The sequence below is a fragment of the Sciurus carolinensis genome, chromosome 2 (assembly GCF_902686445.1).
Source record: "Sciurus carolinensis chromosome 2, mSciCar1.2, whole genome shotgun sequence".
Classification (NCBI taxonomy): Eukaryota; Metazoa; Chordata; class Mammalia; order Rodentia; family Sciuridae; genus Sciurus; species Sciurus carolinensis.
The window spans coordinates 44,877,436-44,901,918 of NC_062214.1; the positions used below are offsets into that span (position 1 = coordinate 44,877,436).

General features: G+C 39.5%; 1 protein-coding gene across 4 annotated transcripts in view; it reads left to right on the top strand.

Annotated features, from left to right (window-relative positions):
* The window catches only part of Cfap61 (cilia and flagella associated protein 61), a 283,555-nt gene that overhangs the window by 191,711 nt on the left and 67,361 nt on the right, over positions 1 to 24,483 (top strand). For all 4 annotated transcript variants that reach the window (XM_047537641.1, XM_047537646.1, XM_047537643.1 and 1 more), the window contains exons 22-24: positions 8,706 to 8,998; positions 15,642 to 15,969; positions 17,482 to 17,573. In XM_047537641.1, coding sequence (XP_047393597.1) covers positions 8,706 to 8,998; positions 15,642 to 15,969; positions 17,482 to 17,573 — 713 coding nt within the window. The remainder of the gene's footprint in view (positions 1 to 8,705; positions 8,999 to 15,641; positions 15,970 to 17,481; positions 17,574 to 24,483) is intronic.

A 24,483-nucleotide genomic window follows, 5' to 3' on the forward strand; every position in this document is an offset into this window, starting at 1 on the left:
ATCTAATTTCATGACCAAATCACCAGATCAGAAAGTTCTTTTCTTTTTCTAAGTCATGGTTTTCTTCCTGAAGAATCCTTCATCTTTAAAATTCTGATCATGACCATAAAATGGCAGCAAAGCACATTTTCCTAGAGGTTTAAAGTTAAAGCACTCAGTTCCAAAGAATAAAGTGCCTCTCTGGCTTCTACTAATATAAAGTCTTACAAGGGCTATACTATCACTTTTAAGGTAAATCCTTTACTTTAAAAACAACAAAAAAAAAAAAAAAAAACAAAAAAAAAACTAACCGGTCGCTGTGGCACATGTCTATTATCCCAGCAACTCGGCAGGCTGAGGCAGGAGGATCCCAAGTTGGTGGCCAGCCTGGGCAACTGAGCGAGACTGTCTCAAAAAAGTAAAAGGGACAGGGGATGTCGCTCAGCGGTAGAGCGCCCCGGGGTTCAATCCCCAGTACCCGTGGGCACACAAAAATTAACACTCTATTTTGGTTTTCGAATGCAATAGTGATCCTTTTCAGTTCTGTGGTCATTTTACCTTTAAGTTGAAACTTCTGAAACTGATTGGCTGTCTTCAGGAGCCAGGATGATGAAACTGACGTCCCCCTGCCCCGTGAACATAAATGGAAGAGGCCCCTGAACCCGGGCACCGGACTGCCCTGAAAGTTTAAAGTGCGGTTCGCCTTATTTAGCGGGTCACTTATCAAAGTTGCTTGCATGTTCGTTTCTACCTTCAAACGTATCAAACAGCAAAAAGACCACCTTTCCATTTACACCGGCCTTTTTAAATGGCAGGTCTTCTGAGGTGGCAGCTCGCCCGGGCATTGACTGGCATCATCTCTTCCCCATCTTCCTCCCCTGCTGGGCTGTGGACCCTGTCGCCCCTCCTTCCACATTTCTTTTGAAAGGCGGCTGCTGCTCAGCAATGAGAGGACTTGCTACTCCCTCCTGCCAGGTCATTGTGGCTGCCTCTTTACCAGCGCCCTCCTTGGACCCTGCTTCCCGCTTCAGATCTGTAATCTCAGTAATGCATAATTTATTCCCTAAAAGGAGCAACAAAAGTTGGCCTATCCATGAAAACTGCCATGGTTGTATCCATTATCCTTTATTATGAATTCACCCAGAGCGCTCTAATCTTCCCTTATCATTTGCCATTTGAAAGTAGGGCAGCTCACCCTTTATCTCTGTCACCTGTTGGATCAAATGCAAAATCTAGTTGTTTCTCATCCCTTGAATCAGGTGCCCTGGGAAGGAGACAGTGCCCAGATCTTTTAGCATAAAAGTGATATCCAGGGCAAATCCTCAGTTTTCCCACTCTCTTTCTCCCATGTACACATACAAACTTCAAAGCAGCATGTGCGATATCCTGATTCTGTGAAGGAAGCCCCTGCCATGTTACCTACTCCTAAGCATTTGCAAGGATTCCATAAAGCACCTGAGTGGGGCTGGGGAGATAGCTCAGATGGTAGAGTGCTTGCCTTGTAAGCACAAGGCCCTAGGTTTGATCCCCAACACCCAAAAAAAAAAAAAAAAAAAAAAAAACATAAACACCTGAGTGGTGGAAATGGGTTGTTTCATTCATCTTTTTACTTATTTTTTTATTTGTTGTTTTATTTTTACAGACTGCAATTTGATTCATTTGATTCATTGTATACAATTGCGGTACAACTTTTCGTTTCTATGGTTGTGCATTATGTAGATTCATACCATTCGTGTATTCATACATGTACATAGAGTAATGATGTCTGTCTCATTCCACCATCTTTCGTACTGCCCCCCTCATATCCGCCTACGTAATCTAAAGTGCCTCCATTCTTCTTTCACCCCACACCCCACCCAATCACCCCCATTATGTATCATCATCCTCTCATTAGGGAAAACATTCAGCCTTTGGTTTTTTGGAATTGGCTTATTTCACTTAGCATGATATTCTCCAATTCCATCCATTTATCTGCAAATGCCATAATATTCTTCTTTATGGCTGAATAATATTCCTTTGTGTATATATCCCACAGTTTCTTTATCCATTCATCTGTTGAAGGACATCTAGGATGGTTCCACAATCTACCTATTGTGAATTGAGCTGCTATAAACCTTGATGTGGTGGTGTTACTGTCAATTTGTAAAGAACTTAAAAAACTTTTCACCAAAAATTCAACAAACCCAATCAATAAATGGACCAAGGAACTGGACAGACACTTTACAGAAGAAGATATACAGATGATTAATAAATATATGAAAGTGTTCAACATCTCTAGTAATTAGAGAAATGCAAATTAAAACAACTCTAAGATTTCATCTTACTCCAATTAGAATGGTTATTATCAAGAACACAAACAGTAATAGATGTTGGCATGGATGTGGGGAAAAAGGCACACTCATACATTGCTGGTGGAGTTGCAAATTGGTACAGCCACTCTGGAAAGCAGTGTGGAGAATCCTCAGAAAACTTGGAATGGACCCACCTTTTGACCCAGTTATCCCACTCCTGTTTCATTCGTCTTTAACAGAACTTCTCTGGCTTGGTGAAAGCATGCTATTAAGAGAACGCGTCTTGGCCTGACACCCGCCGGAGCTGTACCCTCCTCCCCCTATGGCCTCCAAGGGGTCCTGTGGCAGTGGAGCCCCATCCATCCCCTGCACACACTGGCTGGCACAAGAGTCAGCCCCACATCTCCCTTAGGCAAAGCCACGGTGCTGTCCCCTCTTCCTGTCATTATCCACTTAACCCTCAGGCATCCCACCCCCGCTTTTAGCAGCCACTTTCCTTCACCTGCTTTAAAGTTCTTCCTTTTAACTCTTACCCAGGAATTGAGGAAAGTCTTTTTTTCTGAGACCCTCACTGTTCTCTCTCGCTCTCTGTCCCACTTTCTTTCCCTCTCCGTTTACTTCCAACAGCTCAAAATTGATGACCATGAATAATAGTTGTATGACTGCTGACCTCCGTATAAAATGTAAGAATGCCCTATTGTCTGAAATCGAATGTTTATTTATAAGGAAACCAGAGCTGTGAACTTCTCAAAATTCTCAAAATTCCCAGAAGTTCCCTTCTGAGCTTTTACAAATCTGACCTTCTAGCTACTCAACATCTGCCTGTCCTTAAATAGCACATTAAAGATGTGATTTCTTTCTTCCCCGAGTTTAAATGCAACCAATATGGCAGGAGTACTATTTTATACCTACAATCTATTGTAGGCACACATGACTTTTGTTGTATTTGGGATTATGTAGGATTATGTAGGAAACCTAAAAACCAAACCTTCGGTAAAGTGGTACATATTTCTATCTTACAACTCAAGTCTTTGATCAATCTGGTGATTGGATATTTCTGATAGTATTAACTTAATAGTGAATATCTCTTTTATGTATGTTGTGAAATAGAAATATGTAGTAGGAAAATCTAGCCACACTGAGGTCATTCTGGTCAAATATATAGAGGGCACAGATGTGGTCCAGTTAGCAAGGGAAAAATATTGGGTCACCAGTCTGAAAAATATCAAATATTCATCCATGTGTCCAATCAGGAAGCATTTTGCCACATTGTCTGTAGAACAGGCCCTGTGAAAGACTCCAGGGATAACTGGAAAGCTGAATGTGGAGCTCATAGTCCAAATAAGTCATCTCACAGAGAAGTCTAGGTATATAGGCCATGGTGAACACTAGAAAGGTGTGTCTTAGTCCGTTTTATGTTGCTATAACAATACATGAAACTGGGTAATCTATAAAGAATAGAGGTTTATTTGGACTCATAGTTCTGAAAGTTGGGAAATCCAACATTGGGTGACTACATCTGGTGAGGGCCTTAAGCTCTTTCAACTCATGGCAGAAAGTGGAAGTGCAGGTGAGCAAGTGTGAAAGACAAAAGAGAAGGATTTCCAGCATGGTTAACTCATTCCCATGAAAGTCATTAATCCCTGTGATCTGAGCACCTCCCACTCAGCCCTTCTCCCAGTGCTGTCACATTGATTAAATCTAACCATGAGTCTTGTGGGGACAAACCATATTTAAACAATAGCACCTACTACAGCCTCACCTGACTGGAGGCTGGGCTATCTGCTGGGGCCCAGTCATGGCTACGAGCAGGCTGTGGTAGAGTCTTGATAAGGAGCCTCAAAAACACAACCCATCCATGCTAGTGAAGTTACTCTGATGAATATAAGTAACTAAATTGTTATGCCTAGGTTGATTTTTTTTCCTCAAAGTGAGTAATCAAAGTCGACGTTTAAGCTGGGCACCAGCAACTCGGGACAGTGAGGCAGGAGAATCACGAGTTCAAGACCAGGCTCAGCAACTCAGCAAGACCCTGTCTCAAAATAATATATTTTTTAAAAGAACTAGGGATATAGCTTAGTGGCAAAGCATCCCTGGGTTCAAATCTCTAGTACCTACTAATTTTTTGTAGGGGATTGGACACACAAAAAAATAAGGCTATGGTTAGTCTATAATTTTTTTGTCATGCTTGTATTTTACTATCAATTTATGGAAAAAGTCATTATTTTTAAGTGGATACTTAATTTTTCCAACAAAAAATTATTAAGGGGCATTTGAGTGAAACTAATGTTATGCTTCATGGCTCTAAATGTTATTGATTGGATGATGATGATGATGATTGATAATGAAATGTGTATAAAAGTGTTAACTTTGTGCCTGACCTATTACAGTCACAAGCTAAATTTAAATTGAGTCTGAAAATTTTTTGCAAAGTAAAAGTGAGAAATGATGTAAAAAGCACTCACAATTACAGGAAAATAATGGAAAGGATAATCTGCCATAAAAAGGAGACATATAGAAAGCAGAAGATCAGACTTCCTTAACAGGACTCCCATAGCACAAGAAATAAAAGCAAGAATCAATAACTGGGACAGATTCAAACTAAATAGCTTTCTCTCAGCAAAGGAAACTATCAGCAATGCAAAGAAAGAGCCTACAGAGTGGGAGAAAATCTTTGCCACTCATACTTCAGATAGAGCACTAATTTCCAGAATCTTAAAGAACTCAAAAAACTCTACACCAAGAATACAAATAACCCAATCAACAAATGGGTTAAGGAAATGAACAGACACTTCACAGAAGAAGATCTATAAGCAATCAACAAACATATGAAAAAATGTTCACCATCTTTAATAATAAGAGAAATGCAAATCAAAACTACACTAAGATTCCATCTCACCCCAATTAGAATGGCGATTATCAAGAATACAAGCAACAATAGGTGTTGGAGAGGATGAGGGGAAAAAGGTACACTCATATATTGCTGGTGAGGCTGCAAATTAGTGCAGCCACTCTGGAAAGCAGTATGGAGATTCCTTAGAAAACTTGGAATGGAACCACCATTTGACCCAGCTATCCCACTCCTTGGCCTATACCCAAGGGACGACTTAAAATCAGCATTCTACAGAGATACAGCCACAACAATGTTCATAGCTGCTCAATTCACAATAGCCAGATTGTGGAACCAACCTAGATGCCCCTCAATTGATGAATGGATAAAGAAACTGTGGTATAAATATACAATGGAATATTACTCAGCCATAAAGAATAATGAAATTATGGCATTTGCAGGCAAATGGATGCAGTTGGAGAATATCATGCTAAGTGAGATAAGCCAATCTCAAAAAACCAAAGGACAAATGATCTCGCTGATAAGCGGATGATGACATATATTGTGGGTGGGAAGGGGGCAAGAATGGAGGAAGGAAGGACTCTATAGAGGGATAAGAGGGGTGGGAGGGGTTGGGGGTGAAGAAAAAAAATAACAGAATGAATCAAAAACGATTACCTTAGGTAAATGTATGATTACACAAACAGAGAAACATGATATATCCCATTTGTTTACAATAAAAATGAATCAAAAAAAAAAAAAAAAAAAGAAGACTGAGCAGGTAAAGAGGAATGGGCCAACTTTGTTGTATCAGTTTGTTATCATGTCTTGCTGTGTTTGTGGAGGGAAGTGATGTGACCTGTAACATGTTCTGATTTATTTACCAAGAGATTATGTAATGAGATTCTACTATACGTTATGAGTAATGAGAAAATATAAATAATCAGATAAAGCATATTTAAATGAAAAGCTTTAGGTGAAATTATATAGACAGTTATTTAATATAAGATTGTGATGGTTTGGACTCTTGTTCAGCAAATATTCATCCCCCTCCCCCACTGTGGGGACAGTGTACCCTCTGGCTCCGATGGCCACGGGTACAGTCAAGATCCATGGAATGCTGGTAGATGTAATGTAAGCAGAGGCTCAAAATGTGCCTGAACAGTTGTGTGCTTATAGTTCTGTGCTCCTACACGTTGCATAAATAGCATATGCCTCAGGTAGTTGTCAGGTCAAGGAGGATGAAACACGCATTGGTGTAGAGTCCAACCAACCACACCTTGGAGCCAGGTTAGTCTGCCTCAGATGTGTGTGCCAACACATGACATGCATGTATTAGTGTTTGACAATGAGTTTGGGGGTGATTTCTTATACGGCATTATTGTGGCAATAGCTGATTGTTATGATAAGTAAAGTCTCATATTTTTTGTTAGGGAATTGTGTTTCAAATTAAAGAGAGCTGAAGAGAGTTTTTATAGTTTGGATATTAAATGTCCCCCAAAGAGCCATATATTAAGTGAATGGTTACCAGACAGTGATACTATTGGGAGGTGGTGGGGCCTTTAGAGTAGTGTCTAGTGGGAAGAATTTAGGTCATTGGGGGTGTGCCTTTGAAGGGGACATTGGGACCTTGGCCCCTTCCCATCTCTGTCTTTGTTTCCTGGCCACCATGAAGCAAGTAGCTTTGCTCTACCACATACACCTCACCTTGATATGCTGCCTCACCATAGGACCAAAAGCAATGGGGCCAAGCGACAATGGATTGAAACCTTTGAAACTGGGAGCCAAAATAAAACTTCCCTCTTTTTAAACTGGTTGTCTCTAGCATGTTGTCACAGTAACAGAAAGCTCACTAATTAACAATAACCAAAATTTTTAGAAGTCAGGCTGTATGTCAAAAAATCTTTTTCATCTTAAAATTAAAGATTTTGTAAAATGTATTACATTTTGAATTGAAAAACATTGTCCTCTTGAGCTGCCTACAATTTGTGGGGAACCCCTGCTAGATGGTAGTTTAGCAGACCCCAGCAGCATTGCACTACCCAGTCTCCCACAAGTCTGTAGTGGATATGCTCTATTCACAGTACAGTTGCTAGCAGCTAATATGGAAGACATTGGAAAAATACCAAACTTGGAACTGTGTGAGACCTACACACTTACATGTGTTCAACTGAAAATGAATACTGTTTTGGCATGCATATTTTAATAGGGCAGAAGACCTCAACCCTTTGACAGTCTTAGGTTCAAATTTTGGCTCTCCTGGCAGCCTGACACTTTATTGTGCCAGACAGCCAAGATTCATGTTTTGCAGCAGGTGGGAGCCTCAGTAATTTAAGCAAATGTTGGCTCTTTCAGCCAAGAAAAATGCATCTCACTGGGGAATGTTGATGTACAGCATCTGAAGAGGGAGGAAATCACAGCCACAAAATCAGAGCCTTCCCACAAAGACAGGAAGGGAGGACTCATTTTAGGGCTCACTGGACATTCTACAGTGGAGGAGCTGGAGTGTGAGAGATGGTTTGAGATATGGTCACCCTCAGAAAAGCCCTCTGAAAGCTACTCTAGCTCATTTTCCCTAAGCAAATGGGACAAGCCATCACACCTCCTATTAATTTTGGATGAAAATTGAGTTTTGCATAATTTATTCAACCAAATTGAATAAATATTCTTGCCACTTATTTTGACTTGTAAAATTCCTCTTCTTCCCCTTTAAACAACCACTGCAGAATAGAAAGATCCAGCGAGTATACATTTTGTGGTAAAATTGTTAACAACATACCTGAAAAGTGAGTCTACACAAGTGTCTTTGTGAAAAGGTAGAAATGCCAATTCAGCGTCAAAAATAACACTACACTTCACCCGATAGTGTCATTGATCTTAAAACTGGTGAAATAACATTAGAGTAGCATTTGTAATTACTTCTATAGTATTTTTGAGAAAGGTAAATAAATAATAGACCCATACTATTAAAATGCTCTGGCATAAATGAAATCCTTCAAGATTATTTTATATTTGCTGACCAAAACAGTACCCTTCAGTCCCTCTAACTAGATTTTGATACATTACGTTTTAAGACTCAGAATTTGAATCTTCATAGTTACTTGTTATAAAGCAGAATCTTCTGTTTAAAAAAAAAGGGAAAAAATTTCCTTGAAATCAGCCTAGTTCAACATTTAAATATTAAAATATCAGTAACATTATGTACATGAATATTTTTTACCCTTGGCCTTTCATCTCTAGGGAAGAACATGTATGTATTGCAAACTTTAGTAATTTTGTTTCCTTAACAAGTGTAGCAAATAGGGAACAAAAACAAGATAAAAGGTTTTATTCTAGACCATTTCATTCAGCATAATTTCAACTTTCAAATTATAGGAACATAAATGAATGTCCTACTTCTGTGTTACAAGTACTTGACTACTTTGTGGGATGTTTTGTGCCAATTCTTTACTAAATTATCTTGGTCGCCGTTGCTAGGTAACACCGCTGGCTTCCTGCAAGCAGAAAAATGAGAGGGTTACAGAGAGCAATTCGGCATTATTAGCATTTGACTAATAAGTCGTTGTTGTTAACTGTATATCTTAGCATTTTCCCTCCTCTTCTAGGGAACGTTATTGTCTATGGGAATACGATCGATACTTACACCACTGTGGAAACGCTGTTACACTTGGGTGTGAAGGGCACCTACATCTACCTGGTGCATCCCCCGTCTGACTCTATCATCACCTGCATCAACAACTACACAGTGGAAAGCGCAGTGGAAGACGCACTCAATGCCGCTGGAGTGACCATTTACCAGGAAGCGGTCTTGGCTCAGTGGAATGACGGCGAGTACCCAGATCCCATTCACAGTGCCGGCTTCACCACACCCACCAAGCCCTTCAGACTTAAGTGCTCTGTAAGTGGGTCCCTGAAAACCTTGCTCACCAACTAAGGAGAGTAGTCATCTTCCAGGGGGCTCAGGAGCCTGGAAGATGGTGAGCAGTGAATTTAAAGTCATGGATTTTGAGTTTTGTTTTCTGACTGCTCAGGTTATCCCTTGCTGCATAGTAAGAAACCACTGCAAACTTAGTGACACAAAGCGACAACGATCACTTATTATTATCATCTTTCCTTGTTCTGGGGGTTTGGGACTTTTATGCAGCTAAATTCCAGATGATGGGGCTGCATTCATCTAGAAGGTATGTTCTCACTTGTCTGCCTGCTAATGCTAGATCACCTTCAATTGAGATTTTAGCTCAAACACTGATAAATGGCCCCTTTGTGGTACTGAGCTTCCTTGAGCCATGGAGGCTTGGTTCTAAGAGTAATTAGAGAGAGAAGGGAGGATTGAACCCCCTATGACCTAGCCTCAGAAGTCAAACAGCAGCATCTATGCCATATTCTCTTTTGCCTGAGACTAGTCATGCACATCCATCCCATAACCAAGGAGAGAGGAGGATTGGAGCCTGCTTCTTCAAGAAGGGCTGCCAAACAAGAGTGCTGCCATTCGCTAAAATCTCACCATGTCCCAGGCCTGGTGCTGCCTAAGATCCATGGGAATTCTGTGTTCTGCTATCTAGTACATCCATAAAATGCACATTCATTCCACAGACATTTGTTGAACACCAAGCAAGTCCCCCGCTGTGTCCTAGGTGTTAGGGACATGTTCGTGAAAAAGACAGAAAAAAAACATTTTACTTTAAAAGTGATACTGTCTGCACATGTATGTCATGACACCTATTTAAGATAGGTAAAATCAAGATGTTTTTACTCAAAATTTTCCCCAAAAACAATGATCCTGGAAGATGGCTAAGTTTATCCTGGAGAACCTCTGAAGGTGAGGATGTACCCTTTTTAGGGAACAAAGACCTAAGAAAACTTCCCCAAATAGCCTAAGGAATATTGGTTCTCTAGGAGCCCCTCTGACCTTTACTTCCCCATTCAAATTAGAATCAGAATCCTGGCCAAAACATCTTGAAAATATTCTCAATTGTCTTGATTCAATTCATCTTCCTGCTAACACTTTCCCCAAAGCAGTCTGGGTCAGATGTTGTTGTGTCTGCTCTCAGATTCTTTTGCCTTGCCTGGCTCTGCCATGTTTTGAGTTCCCAAGATTATGTCCCCCAGAAATATATATATATATATATATATATATATATATATATATATATATATATATATACACACATTGTCTTGCCAGCCATCAATACCAGTAACTGTGACCTTTGGAAGTCAGGTCTTTGCAGAGGTAATCAGCTAAAGAAAAGGTCATCCTGGATTAGTATGGGCCCTGAATTCAATGGTCAGTGCCCTTAGATGGAGAGAGAGAGATTTGATGACATAGAGGAGAGACACAAAGGAAGAAGGTCATGTGATGCCAGAGGCAGAGGTTAATGTCACAATAGATGTAATTCATCGAATGCAAGGATTGCCAGTGTCTTCCAGAACTAGGAAGAAGGAAGGAAAGATTCTTCCCTAGAGCCTTTGGAGGAGGCATGGTCCTAAAGATACCTTGATTTCAGATTTGTGGTCTCCAGAACTGTGGAGGAATAAACTTCTGTTGTTTTGAGCTACCCAGTTTGTGGTACTTTGGTATAGCTTCACTAGGAAACTAAAACAAATGGGTTTATGTGCAGTTAAAATTGCAGTTTTTATAAATAGAATCGTACTTTATGCACCATTTTCCCCTTTGGCTTCTTTTACTTAGCAGTGATTTTGAGATTCCATATAGTCCCATGTATCAATCATTCATTCCTTTCTTTGCTGAGTAGAGTTATATTGTATAAATATACCACATTTTGCTTATTCATTTGTCTGCTACAGACATTCTTGTACATATATTTGGGCCCACATATAATTTTATTTCTTTTAGATACCTAAAGAATGTACCTTTGTAAGTTTTTACCCTACTGCTCTCCAAAGTAGTTATACTATTTTACATTTCCACCAGCAATATATGAGTGATCTGAATACTCCTCATTCTTATCAACACTTAGTATTATCAGTCTTTCTCATTTTAGCCATTCTCATGAGTGATACGTGGTGTATCATTGTATTTTTAATTGTGTTTTCCCTATGATTAATGATGCCAGGTATCTTCTCATGTACTTGCTGGCCGTTGGTTTATCTTCTTGTGTGAAAAGTCAGACTATTATAAAAGGGTTATTTAAGTTTTGTTTTCCAATCTATTACTGATAGTACATAAAATATAATTGATTTTTGTATATAAATTGATTTTGTAATCTGAAACCACTCAATTCACTTCTTAGTTCTAGTAGTTGCTTCCTAGATACACACACTTATTATGCAAGTATGGGTAGTTTTACATCTTTTCTGATATTTAGATATTTTATTTCAGTGACTTGCTTCACTTCACTAAGACCTCCAATGCAATGTTGCAAAGAAGTATGAAAAATACACATCCCTGCCTTGTCCCAGATCTCAGTATGGAAACCATTAAATGTGAGGCTGACTGTGGGTTTTTCTCTGATACCTTTCATAGGACTAAGGAAGTAACCTTTTATTCCTAGCTATTCAGAGCTTTTATCATGAATGATAATTGAATTTTGTCAAATGAATTTTCCATAACTTTTTTAAAAAAGTTGGATATTTTTCTCCTCAACTCTGTTAATATAGTGAATTGCACTGTAATCAGTGAATTACATGGATTGATTTTTCAAAATGTTCTACCAATTTTACATTCCTGGAGTAAACACTTAGTCATAATGTATTGTCTTCCAAGTACTATTGAATTTTATTTGCTAATGTGTTTTAAGAATTTTTTGCCACTATATTCATGAGGGATATTGATCTATAATTTTCTGTTTTTGTAACACCCTTATAAGGTTTGGTATCTGGGCTATGTTGGTCTCATAAAATCATTTAGGCAATGTTGCCTCCTTCTTGATCTTCTGAAAAAGTTCTTGGGAGATTGGTATTACTACTTCTTTGAATGTTGCATAGAATTAACCAATAAAACAGCCTGGGCCTGGAGTTTATTTGTGAGAAGATTTTTGATAACAAATTCAACTTCTTTACCAGACATAAGGCTATTTGGATTTTCTACTTCTTGTGTTGATTTTGGTAAATTGTATTTTTCAAGAAATGTATAAATTTCATTGAAGTTGATCAAAATTGTTAGCCTTAAGTTATTCGTGTATTGTCCAATCATCTATTTAATGTTTTGGATCTATAGTATAACCTGCCATTTATTTCTGATGTTGGTGAATTGTATTAGTTTCTCAGTGTCTCTCTGTCTCTCTGTCACTCTCTCAGTTTAAATAGAAATTTGTCAATTTTATTGATTTTGTTTTCAAAGAACCAACTTCACTTTCCAGTAAACTTGGCTCCTTTTCTCTTTTCTGTTTAGTTTTCTCTTCTATCAATTTCTGCCTTAACAGGGTTTTTTTTCCTTCTGTTTGCATTTGGATTTATTTTGCCCTTTTCTAGTTTCCAAAGGTAGATTTTTAGATCATAGATTTATAAAAGCATTTAACCTATAAGTTTTCTTCTATGTTTTGGCTACCTCCCACAAATTTTAACATACTGAATTTTCTTTATCATTTAGGTCAAAATATTTTCTAATCTCCCTTGTGATTCTTCTTTGATCCTTAGATTGTGCATTCAATTTCCAAATATTTGACGGTTTCCTAGATACCATATTTTTATTGATTTCTAATTTAATGATATTGTGGTCAGAGAATATATTCCTTACTATTATTCAATATTATTATTATTATTATTTATTTAAGATGTATTAAGACTTGTTTTGTGTCCGAGCATATGAACTGTTTTTATGAACCTGTAAAGAATATGTACTTTGTGGTTGCTGTGTATAGTGTTTTTCTAAATAACAAATAGTTCAATGTAGTTGATAGTGATGTTTTACTCTTCTGTGTTTTTACTAATTTTTTTAACCTAATTCTATCAATTTCTGAAAAGGAGCATTAAATTTTTTTTGTTGTTGTGGGAGTTCCCATTTTTCCCTTCCATTTTGCCAAGTTTTACAATTATCATTATGAATGTCCTTCTGTAGCTCTGATAATACCCCCCCTATCTTTAGGTCCATTTTATCCTATATTAATATAGGCATTCCATTCACATATTTATTGTTTGCATAGTGTATTTTTATGCATGCACTTTCTACTTCACTGTGTCTTTATGTCTAAAGTGTGTCTCTTGTAGGTATCATAAAGTAGATTTCCACAGCAAATTACCACAAATTTAGTATCCTGAAACAATAACCATTTGTTAGCTCATAATTCACTCTCAGCTTCTAGAGGCCATCCATTTCCTTACCCTATGACTCCTCCCATTTTCAAGTCAGGACTGAAGTCTCCTCTCCCTCCTGTCAAATTCCCCACACTTAGAATCCCCTTTTTCAGAAAAAGACTGGTCCTTTTCAAGGCCTTATTTGATGAGGTCAGACATACCAAGAATGGTCTCCCATTTTAAAGTCAACTTTGTCATATAACATCCTTTCAACATATTCACAGTTCACACCAATACTCAAAGGAGGAGTGAGAATCTTGGGAATTATATTAGAATTATACCTACTATATAATTGTTATCCTTTCTAATTATCTCTGCGTTCTAGTTAAAGTAATTAGACCATTAATATTTAATGCAATTAATGATACAATTAGATTTAGGCCTACCATTTTAATATTTGTTTACTGCTTATCCTCTGATTTTTGTTCTTCTGTTCTATCTTGCCTATTTCATTTTGGATTATTAGAGTACTTTTTAGTATTCTATTTCAAATAACTTTTTAGCTACATCTTCCTTTAGTTTTAGTGATTTTTATGGATAATAATAACCTTTCACATTCAGTAGAGTTAATATTGCACCATTCCACATAATATATATATAAAAAACCTTTGCAACCATATAGGTCATTTTCCCCACACCCTGGACAAGTGCCTGGACAAGTTTTTTAAAAAGCTTCCGAAATAAGGGAAATCACACCCATGCTTGTTTTTGCTCCTACACAAGCTACCTTATTTTAAATACTCAGCAGAATCCTCAGGTAGCAGTTCTCCTACTGTGACCAGAGTTTATGGCTATTATTGGTGGGAGGTTTAGTCTCAGGGGTTTGTATTACCAAACCAGAAGAAGAGTCCCCTGAAATCTGCCCTTTTACCTTATTTCAAGGCCTTGCTATTCCTGCCTGGTAATCATGCCTTTTGGGCTCCCCACAAGTGGACCAGCTTCCAGCCAATTTATATACTACTACAAGACTAATAATCTTAAAAACTTGAGAAAACAAAACTAGCATATTTTTGTGCTATTGAACCAAAAAATAGGCTTAATTAGAAAAAGAAAGATAGAACTTTGTGAGGATGCTAAAGGGGACTTCTGAACAATTTGAAGAAATCAAGAGATTGATGACACTTTTTATGTATAATTTGAACTCAAGTCAAGTGGATTTCTATATTTTATGTAAGTGGAAAATCTATTTTTATGTAGATAGGAAAGGAAAAAGAGAGTAGAAAGGTCTGTAGGAAGATGGTAAGATTCAGTCAAAGAAATAAACTTTCCTGTGGTTACTAGGTAAGCCACTACCTTCTATAGCAGAGCAAGAAGGAGTAAGACAGGAGCTCAGACCTGGTAGATGTCTGGTAGTCTCCTGAAGGAACCAGCTTGCTTTCTGGGTTTAAAAATCTAGGAAAGGAGCAATTTGAAGATCAAGACTGGATGGGGTAACCCATAAGAATGAATCCAGAAAGACCTCAGGGTCAGACACAAGAAAAGGAAGATGGAGGGGCTGGGGTTGTAGCTCAGTGGTGGAGCACTTGCCTCGCACATCTGAGGCACTGGGTTTAATCTTCAGTACCACATTAAATAAATAAATAAAGAATACAGGAATTATGTCCATCTACAACTAAATTTTTTTTAGTAAAGAAAAAGGAAGATGAAAAATAAACTGAGCTAGAGCTATTTGAAATTTAGAAGAAGGAGGGGGAAAATAGGATCTCTACAAATGCAAATTTTCTTACAGGGGGAAAAATACTTAGTCTTGTGGTAACTATTCATTACTTGGTCTCTTCTCTCCATAGGATGTCTGAATTGGGTGTTTAAAAAATGTCACTGGGTGATTTTAACTTGTTCTTCATACCAAAGATAATCTCTCTCTCTCTCTCTCTCTCTCTCTCTCTCTCTCTCACACACACACACACACACACACACACACACCCATAAACACAGAACATTATGACAAACTTTTAGTAAATTTTTTTGTGCCCCAAATAATAAAACGCCCAGGAAGCTATTCGTACTCTTGGGAAGGTGTAATGAGGAGTGATAACTGAGTAATGAGCTGGGTGCAGAGGCACATACCTGTAATCCCAGTGGCTCAGGAGGCTGAGGCAAGAGGATGGAGAGTTCAAAGCCAGCCTCAGCCAAAAGTAAGGCACTGAGCAACTCAATGAAACCCTGTCTCTAAATAAAATACAAAATAGGGCTGGGGATGTGGCTCAGTGGTCGAGTGCCCCTGAGTTTAATTCCTGGTACCCACCCCCAAAAAGAGTGATAACTGAGTATGATTATTCACTTTGTAGATGTTCTTCAGCTTCTGTGAGAAGAAAGTAGATTATGAAACATTTAAAGCATTCAATGATGCATGTCTTGTCTATGATGGCCGACTTGTGATTGATACCAACTTCCACACCAATGATGTAGCCATCAGGGCTGCTGGCTCCCTCACCAAATTCTCTAATAGATATTACTCAAATGAATGGACTCACAGCAACTTCAGTTCCAAAGAAATTGGCTTTCAGCTGGCAGCAGCTATGCTCAATCTTTTTGATCCAACCCTTGAGCCTGTGACTGAGCCACCAGCTGATCTTGACCGACTCATCCCCATGTATAAGGGAGCCAAGATCCAAGGTATGTGAGTGGGCCACTTTCTTTCCCTTGATGAAGCCACAAAATGAATGTGGCTCAGCATTCAGACTAGTCCTCTGTGTTTCTCTTAGGCTTGGTGAGGAGGATCCTAGAATGGGTTGCCACAGAGGTGGAGAAAAGGTCTATCTCAGTTCCGAAGCATTTATTATGAACCTGGCATTGTTATTATTATTATTATGGTCCTCTGCATTTTGAGCATTTATCTTGGACCACATCTTACTGTGGTCCCCATTTTACAGATAAAGAAATAGACTGGGAAATGATCAACAACTTGCCTGGAGATCTCATAGCTGGTTAATGGTGGTTTGCCTTAACATATTACTTCCATTCTTAAATTGAGACGAGGAGACCCTTTCAGGCAGCCTAGTGCCTAGCTTGCTATTGGGATGAATAAGCTTAACCACTTACAGCTGTAAAACAGTCTACTTTCACTCCCTAAGCCTTGTTGATCACTAAGGAGAAGATTTCATGAGGAACCATATGGTTCCTATATGTTTGGGAGGTGAAAGGTAATGGTGTCTTTGAATGTTGTGGGACCTCTGGTCAGAAAAACCCACATATTTACCAAATTGTATTTTCATATTCAGAACATTTGTGAACCAACTTCCAAAGCTGTTCATAGACTTATAGGGCATCCATGAACCCTAATCCAGTACATAAAACATCAGACAAATGAATCAAACAACATTACCCTATGTAGATTTATGATTACACAAATGGTATGCCTTTACGCCATGTACAGACAGAGAAACAACATGTATCCCATTTTTTACAATTTTATAATAAAAAATTAAAAAAAATAAAAAAAAAAAAAAAAAAAAAAAAAAAACATCAGACATAAGAGACAAAAGCCCTACCTTCCAATCCTTGTCTTTTTCTACCTAATAAGACAGATTCAGAGAGCTCCTGCTCTGCTGCTCACACTGAGTGAGACCTTAGGGAAGGTGGTAGCCACAGACAAGCAAGTGAAAGGAACAGTGGAGATCAGAGTCGGATCAGGCTCAGACTTTAGGAACAATCCCAAAATATTAAGGATTTTCTACTGATAGTTTTCTAAAGTATTGAACATAAGAACTTCATTGATTTTCTATATACAGTATAATTTTTGAATATTTTTGCTATATATTGGAGGAGTGAAGGGGAATGAGAATTCTATTCCAACATTTAAGGCTCCTGAAGACCATGATCTGGTTTTCACAGGTATAGGTTAGGGTGCTGGGAGCTATGGGGAAACACAGTATACATAGGATCAGCCTGACAGTGGCTTGGAGCACTGATAGCACCAAGACAAGGTATAATGCAATCTTTGCATTAATTTGATTAAATAAGCTTAACCACCCAGGGCAGGTTCCTTGCTATTAGTAGTACTTTAGTAGAAGAGTTTGAAGAACATATACATGCTGGGCATCTCTGCTGTATGGTAAAAATACAAACTTTGTTCCCCACCTTATTAACAATTCATTTCAAATATGGAAAACTTGCCATCTCTTTTAGGAGGAATTCTTCCTGGGTCTTACCATTATCTGCATGTTTCCAAGCCTGTCATTCCAACTCCCTTGGAGGTACAAATGTCACAGACCAATTTTGTAAGTATTATTCCTGAATTTCATTCTACTTTCAAATATAATGCTCTTTATGGGAGAGTGAGATTCTTTACTCAGTCTTTAGTGTAATGCATTGGTTCACACATCAGAAACTCACTGTGGTTGTCAGCCCCCAATGTGCCCCCAAGAATCTTTGGTCCTCATACCCTTATGAGGTTCCCTCCCACACTGAGTAGGGCTGAACTGTGCATTCAGTGAGACATTGTGGAGACGACAGTGTGCTAGGTCATGGAAAATACTACAGCTGCCAAATTGCTTCCTTCTGGATCACCTGCTGCTACTTTGTAAGATCACATAGGCAGCCCTTTCAAGAGGTGCCTGTGGTAAGGACTTGAGGATCTGCACCAGGCATTATTAATTTGCCATCCATATGAGTGGGCTACCTTGGAAGTGTGTCTTCCCATCCTGTTCAGGCCTTCAGATGGCTGCAGTCCTAGCCAACATCTTTACTGAAAACTTACAAGAGACCATGAGCCAGAACCTCCTAGCTAAGCCACTCCGGATTTCTAACTCCCAGAAACTGTGAGATAATTAGAGTTTCATATTATTTTAAGCCAGTAAGTTTCCTTTACTACTTTACTTTTAGAGCAGGCTTAGGTTCATAGTAAAATTGAGCAGAATGTACACAGATTTCTCATACACCCCTCCTTTGCCCTCCCTCAACACACTTGGAGCCTCCCTCGATATCAGCAATTCCCCTCAGAGTGATGTATTTGTTCATACTAATAAATAGGCATTGACACATCAATAACAACTAAAGCCATCAGTATCAACCAAAGTTTATATTAGGGTTCACTCTGGGTGTTGTACATTCCTGGGGTCTGGCCAAATGTATAATGACATGTGTCTGCCGAGAGCATCACACAGAGTAATTTTGCTGCCCTAAAAATCCTCTGTGATCTGCTCTTCATCTGTCCCTCCATACTAAGGCCTGGAAATTGCTAGTCTTTTTAATATCTCCATAGAGTTTCCTTTTCCAGAATCATATACTTTGAATTATATAGCATGTAGCTTTTTCAGACTGGCTTCTTTCTCTTAGTAAGACTCATTTAAGTTTCTTCCATGTCTTTTTGTTGTTGTTGTTACTTCCTAAGGCAGAGGGCTTACTATATTACCCAGGCTGAGTTCTAACTGGTGCTTTTCCCACCTTGGCATCTCAAGTAGCTAAAGTTATGGGTGCACGTCACAGAACCCTGCTCCTTGTTTTTTCATGATTTGATAGTTCATTTCTTTTAAGCATTGAATAATATTCCATTATCTAGATGTATTACCATTTACTTATCCATTCACCTCCTGAGGGACATTAAGTCATTAGGTTTTGATACCCTCATGAAAATGAAGCAAGAAAATTGCTTAGAATCTGAAATGGACATCTAGAACTCACTGTCATCCTCCCTCCTCTGAATTATAGCAACAAGACATCCAGGAAAAGCAGAAGCTGTGGGGTGGGACCTCCCATGTTAAAGAAGAATATAAAGGACACAGCATGGTTGGTCAGTTGGACAGTTCCTCAAATATGACAGATGATCCCCATCTAGAATTTTTTTTGTCAACTGGGAACTTCCTTTATGAAGAGTCATATTTGCTTTTAGTCAATGAATCAGACACTGAAGTTGCCTACTTAACTTTTGTTCCCATTGTCTTCTCCTGAATATTTTTAAGGGTTAATTATATGACCAGCATAACGCAAATACATTTCCCAGATTTCCTTTAGGATAGGATTGACCATGTGGCAGATTCTGGCCAATGAATATATTTGGAAGCTATTGGAAAAGGGGAAGACTCAAAATGTCACAGATATTGGCTTATCCCTTCAGGGAAACTGAATCCTGTCTCTTCCATTTGCTTCCCATGTGTCTTGAACAAGTTATTCAACTTTACCAAATTTCTGGGATTGTTATAAAATAGTATTCCCTGAAGCAAAATGGCAGCCAATCAATAGTGGATGTTGTTAATAGTGACTCTACATTAGTAATGAAACTTGCTTCTTCCAGGGAAAGGACAGATGCTTTCTTTAAAACTTCTTTCCCAGATCTGTTCAGGTGTCCCAGACACATGGCTGATGCAAAATTTTCTCACAATAAAGAAAACCACACAATCATAGCAAATACTATTCCAGTTTCTAATGCTGTATGAAACACTTAGGGGTATGAAACAGCCATTTGATTCTGCTCAAAGTCTGTGCTTCCAGGAATTCCCAAAGGGCACAAGAGGAACAGCTAATCATGTTTCACAATGTCTGGAGCTTTAGGTAGGAAGACTAGATCAATGATTAGGGTTATATGAGGGCCTGTTTACTCATAGCTAAAGGTGTGCTGCTTTCCTGCGCTGGGATGACTGGAAGACAGGAAGTGCTGAGCAGAGCCTTCCCACCTGGGCTGTCCATGTAGCCTGGGCTTCCTCACAGCATGGAGGCCTCTGAGTAGTCAGACTGCTCACTGACTGCTCAGGGATTCAAGTGCAAGTGTTCTCACTAGCAAGTTGGCAACTGCACTGCCTATATGACCCAGACTAGCAAGCCACACAGTGTCAATTCCCCCACACCCTCATACTCGGCTGAAGTGTCACGGACTGTGGGAATTTAGGATATGTGGGACAGAATCCATCTATCAGTGGAAAGACTTTCAAGGTCACATAGCAAAAAGTATATGTAATAGGGCCATCATTGTGGCCATCTTTGGAAAGTGCAATCAGTCACAGGGGCATTTAGATAGACAAGATAAAGCCCAGAGTGTTCAGAAGCTGAGCACTTTGGTCATCATAGGTAAATAATTTGAGCCTGACATGTATAAGAGCTAGAAAATATTGGACTTGGTTTCAGACAGAGTAGATTCTTGAAGGACATTGCATGATTTTCTACATGTAGTGCCATTTATTTATGAACCACTTGCACTCCCTCTGAATAAAGTCAGAGAAAGAGCCAAAAGGGGTTTTAGAAAATGAGAGTTTTAATAAGAGTGCAACTTAAATAGATTTCTTTGGCTGGTGCTATGACAGTATTTGAACAGGACCCCTGACTTTAATTAACCATTTTGCCAGGTGGGCCTCCTTGTTAATTAGTATAGAAGATCTAAACAGATTTTTTTCCCCATTTTATTATCCAAGAAAAAAAAATGTAGGATGGTTCCATGGCAATCTTTTGGGGTTGGAATTAATTTGATTAAGTAAAATTGTTGCCAAAATGGTCAGGCAGTCACATAAATGTAACCAATTGATTGAGAATGGAGCCCATTGAATAGTATTCCACTAGAAAAATTACTATTCTGACAATAAGTGTAGTACAGATTAATCTTATCAGACTTTTATAGTACTCAATAACTGGAATATTTAAGTAAGAAGATGCTTCAGTAATTCATGAGCTCTTTGAGCAGTAACCTGACAAATGGAAGAAAGGGTACCCCAAGTCGTCTACATAATAAACTAATTTGCAGATTCCAGTCCACATGCTTTGTTGGCTTATATACCACAAAATAAAGAAATTTGTCACAACAAATTCTGCCTTGGATACTATTAAATTTAAAATTGTATGTTTGTCATGAGAGCTGGGAACTTGATTTCATGAACACCAAGTCTGATTAATCCTGTGTCTTCCATTTGGTGTGAACCCCAGAGCCATTTTCCAACCTTTGTCAAAATCATAAAGGAAATCAAAAGGATAATTGTATTAAAGGAAAAAGAAGGAAATAAAAACAAAACCAGTCCTTCTATCAATAGCTTAAATTTAAGATTCAAATCTCCTAACAACTTAAAGGAAGAAGCTAGACACCCCAACAAACTGGAAGGTTTGCAAAATACTCATAATTACCCCAGAATCCCTCATGGGATGACAGGGCTGGGAGATTCTTTAAGTCTTCATTTAGAAGAGGGATTTTTTGTGAGAAGGGACAGAGAGTTCTGGACTTCACTGGGTTTTCCTGATCTGTCAGCAACTGTGATTAGGAATGACCCACACTACAAGAATAATTTGTGTCTGAGAAGTCCATCTATGCATGAATTGTCTTTAATACCACTGCAAAATATTTTTGATGCATTTTAAGTTGCCAGCATGACCACCCCCCCAACCATGTCAACATAGTGCCAAATCTTATTAAAATGGACACAATTTACCTTTTGTAGTTAAGATCCGTAAGCAGCAAAGTCTCCTCATTACTTTCACCATAGAATGGCCATTTGCTGGATAGACTGTTTAAGCCCTGCAGTTATAAAGTTAGGATAATGCTGACAAAACATACAGAGACCTACAGATTTAATTCAATCTTAAAAATAAAAACCAAAAGTTAAAAGGGCAATAGATTCATAAAAACAAATTATTGAAGACAATGCTGAGGATACCACTCTCCTAGAATAGGTTGACATGGAAGGATGTTTAACGCTCACACTCTGCAGCTCCCAGCCAATGACCCACCAGGGATCCTCAGGAATTTGTCATATTACCAACACTAAGTGTGACCCCCATCTTGAAGTGCTCAGCCTCAACTGACGTTTGAAGTCCAAATCAGTCCTCGTAAACACAGATAAGGGTTTGCAAGTTGCAGGGCAGGTATTTAATGAAACTCCTTGCAAAGTCAAATTTTTTGTTGCCCACATGGGTAGAGGCCTTTTTAATATCTTTTTAATTCCCTTTTCTTAACCTCTCAGCATAAATAAACATTAAGGAGGAGGAAGAGCAAGAGGAGGAGGCCAAGGCCATGTGAGATTGCTTCCTGTGCTCTCTGCTGATCCTTGGGGAAACCTGGCAGCAAAAGCAATGCCAGAGTGGTTGTGGAGGGTTGCTCTCCTGGACCCCCAGTAGTCCTGGTGAGGCAGCAGCCCCTCCTTAGATATTCACCCATAGTTAGTACCAAAATTAAACATTCTATAAAGCCTTGTATTTCACCTCAGAATGCACAAGAAAGTCACATTCTTCACTATGTACTTTCTAATTCTGAAATAGTGTCCAACATCCTGGGTCACCCAAGTAAAGATGGCACCACCGGGGGTTATTCTGTCATGTCCTGTGCTCTCACCCTGGTGGTGGAATTCTTTGCTCAATCTAAGAAGTCAAAACTTGAGAGGTTTCAAGATGGCGGACTAGAGGGCGGTTGCATTTCATGTTGCTCCAGGACTCAGGATTCAAGAAGAAGACTTGAAGAGACTTGAAGATATTGAGAGACTTGGGATCAACTCAAAGCCACCGGGTGAGTCTCTCCCATTGGGGAGGCATCCCAGATGGGGCGGTAGTCCCAGAACGCAGGGAACTTTGTGAAGTAGAGTTGCCCAACAAGACACCCCTCCCCCCCCCCGCTGGAGCAGTGAACTTGGACAACTGGGAGCATTGTAGAGGAGGCCACTCAGCACAATGCTTGGACTCCGCACTGGAGCTCCAGGCCGCTGCTTGGAGGAGAACCCGTGCAACAAGTTGCTTGGACTCGGAAGGACCGCACCGGAGCTCCGGGCAGCTGCACAGAGGAGGAGGTGTGCGGCAGGTCGCTTGGACTCAGAGCGACAGCACCAGAACTCCAAGCGGCTGCTTGGAGGAGAACCTGTGCAGTGAGTTGCTTGGACTCGGAGCGACCGAACCGGACTCCCAGCAGCTGCCCGGAGGAGGAGACATGCGGCAGGTCTCTTGGACTCAGAGCGACTACACCGGAGCTCCAGATGGCTGCTCAGAGGAGGGGCCGCACAGCCAGGCAATTAGGTTCAGAGAACGGTCCCAGGACCTAGGCGGCTTCTTGGTGGAAGAGCCGCACAGAGACAAGCTGAGGGGCGGAGTGATGGTTCCAGGACTGCGGGCGGCTTCTCTGAGGAGGGGCAGCCTAAGGAGACTCTTCTGCACAGGGCGAGGCTCCCAGGCCCAGGAGGTAGGTCCGGGGCCCCGGGAACATTGCACAGGAAGGCTGCCCAGCCCAGGCGGTAGTTGTAGATTGAGGGGAACCTCTAGGAGGGGAACTGACCAGCAAGACCTCCCCACCAGGTGAGTCTTTCCTGCCAAGTGAGGTTTTCCCACAAGAACGATAAGACCAGAATACAGTCACAAACAGTCCTTGCCTCAGCCCACAGCCTAGTTCCCCTTTGGAAGACCATTGGTCAACAAGTGGAGGCACCTCTGCCCACTAGCAGGGAATATATCCCACCTGAAGGCACCCACCCCTACAGAGGCAGCTTCCTTGTGGAGCACCGCATTATCAACTTCCTCCAAGACTTCAGGCTACTGAAGGCTAGGAGGGGATATACTAGAACTCTTCAGGGACACTATAAGTCAATAGAGGAAATCTGCAATATCTCAGCAATCCACTGATACCTGAACAATACGAGAAAACAAGGGAAGAAAATGTCCCAAACAAATCTAGATGTTACATCAATAATATCCAATGACAGCATGGCAGAAGAAATGACAGAAAGGGAGTTCAGAATGTACATAATTAAAATGATCAGGGAAGCAAATGATGAGATGAAAGAGCAAATGCAGTCATCGAATGATCGCACAAATTGACAGTTAAAAGAGCAAATCCAGGAAGCAAAAGATCATTTCAATAAAGAGTTAGAGATATTGAAAAAAAAAAACAGAAATCCTTGAGATGAAGGAAACAATAAACCAAATTAAGAACTCTATAGAAAGCATAACCAATAGGATAGAACACCTGGAAGACATCACGTCAGATACTGAGGAAAAAATAATTAGTCTTGAAAACAAAGTTGACCAAAAAGAGAAGATGGTAAGAAATCATGAACAGAATCTATAGGAATTATGGGATATCATGAAAAGGCCAAATTTAAGAATTATTGGGTTTGAGGAACGTTTAGAGAAACAAACCAAAGGAATGAACTATCTATTCAATGAAATAATATCAGAAAGTTTCCCAAATCTGAAGAATGAAATGGAAAATCAAGTACAAGAGGCTTATAGGACTCC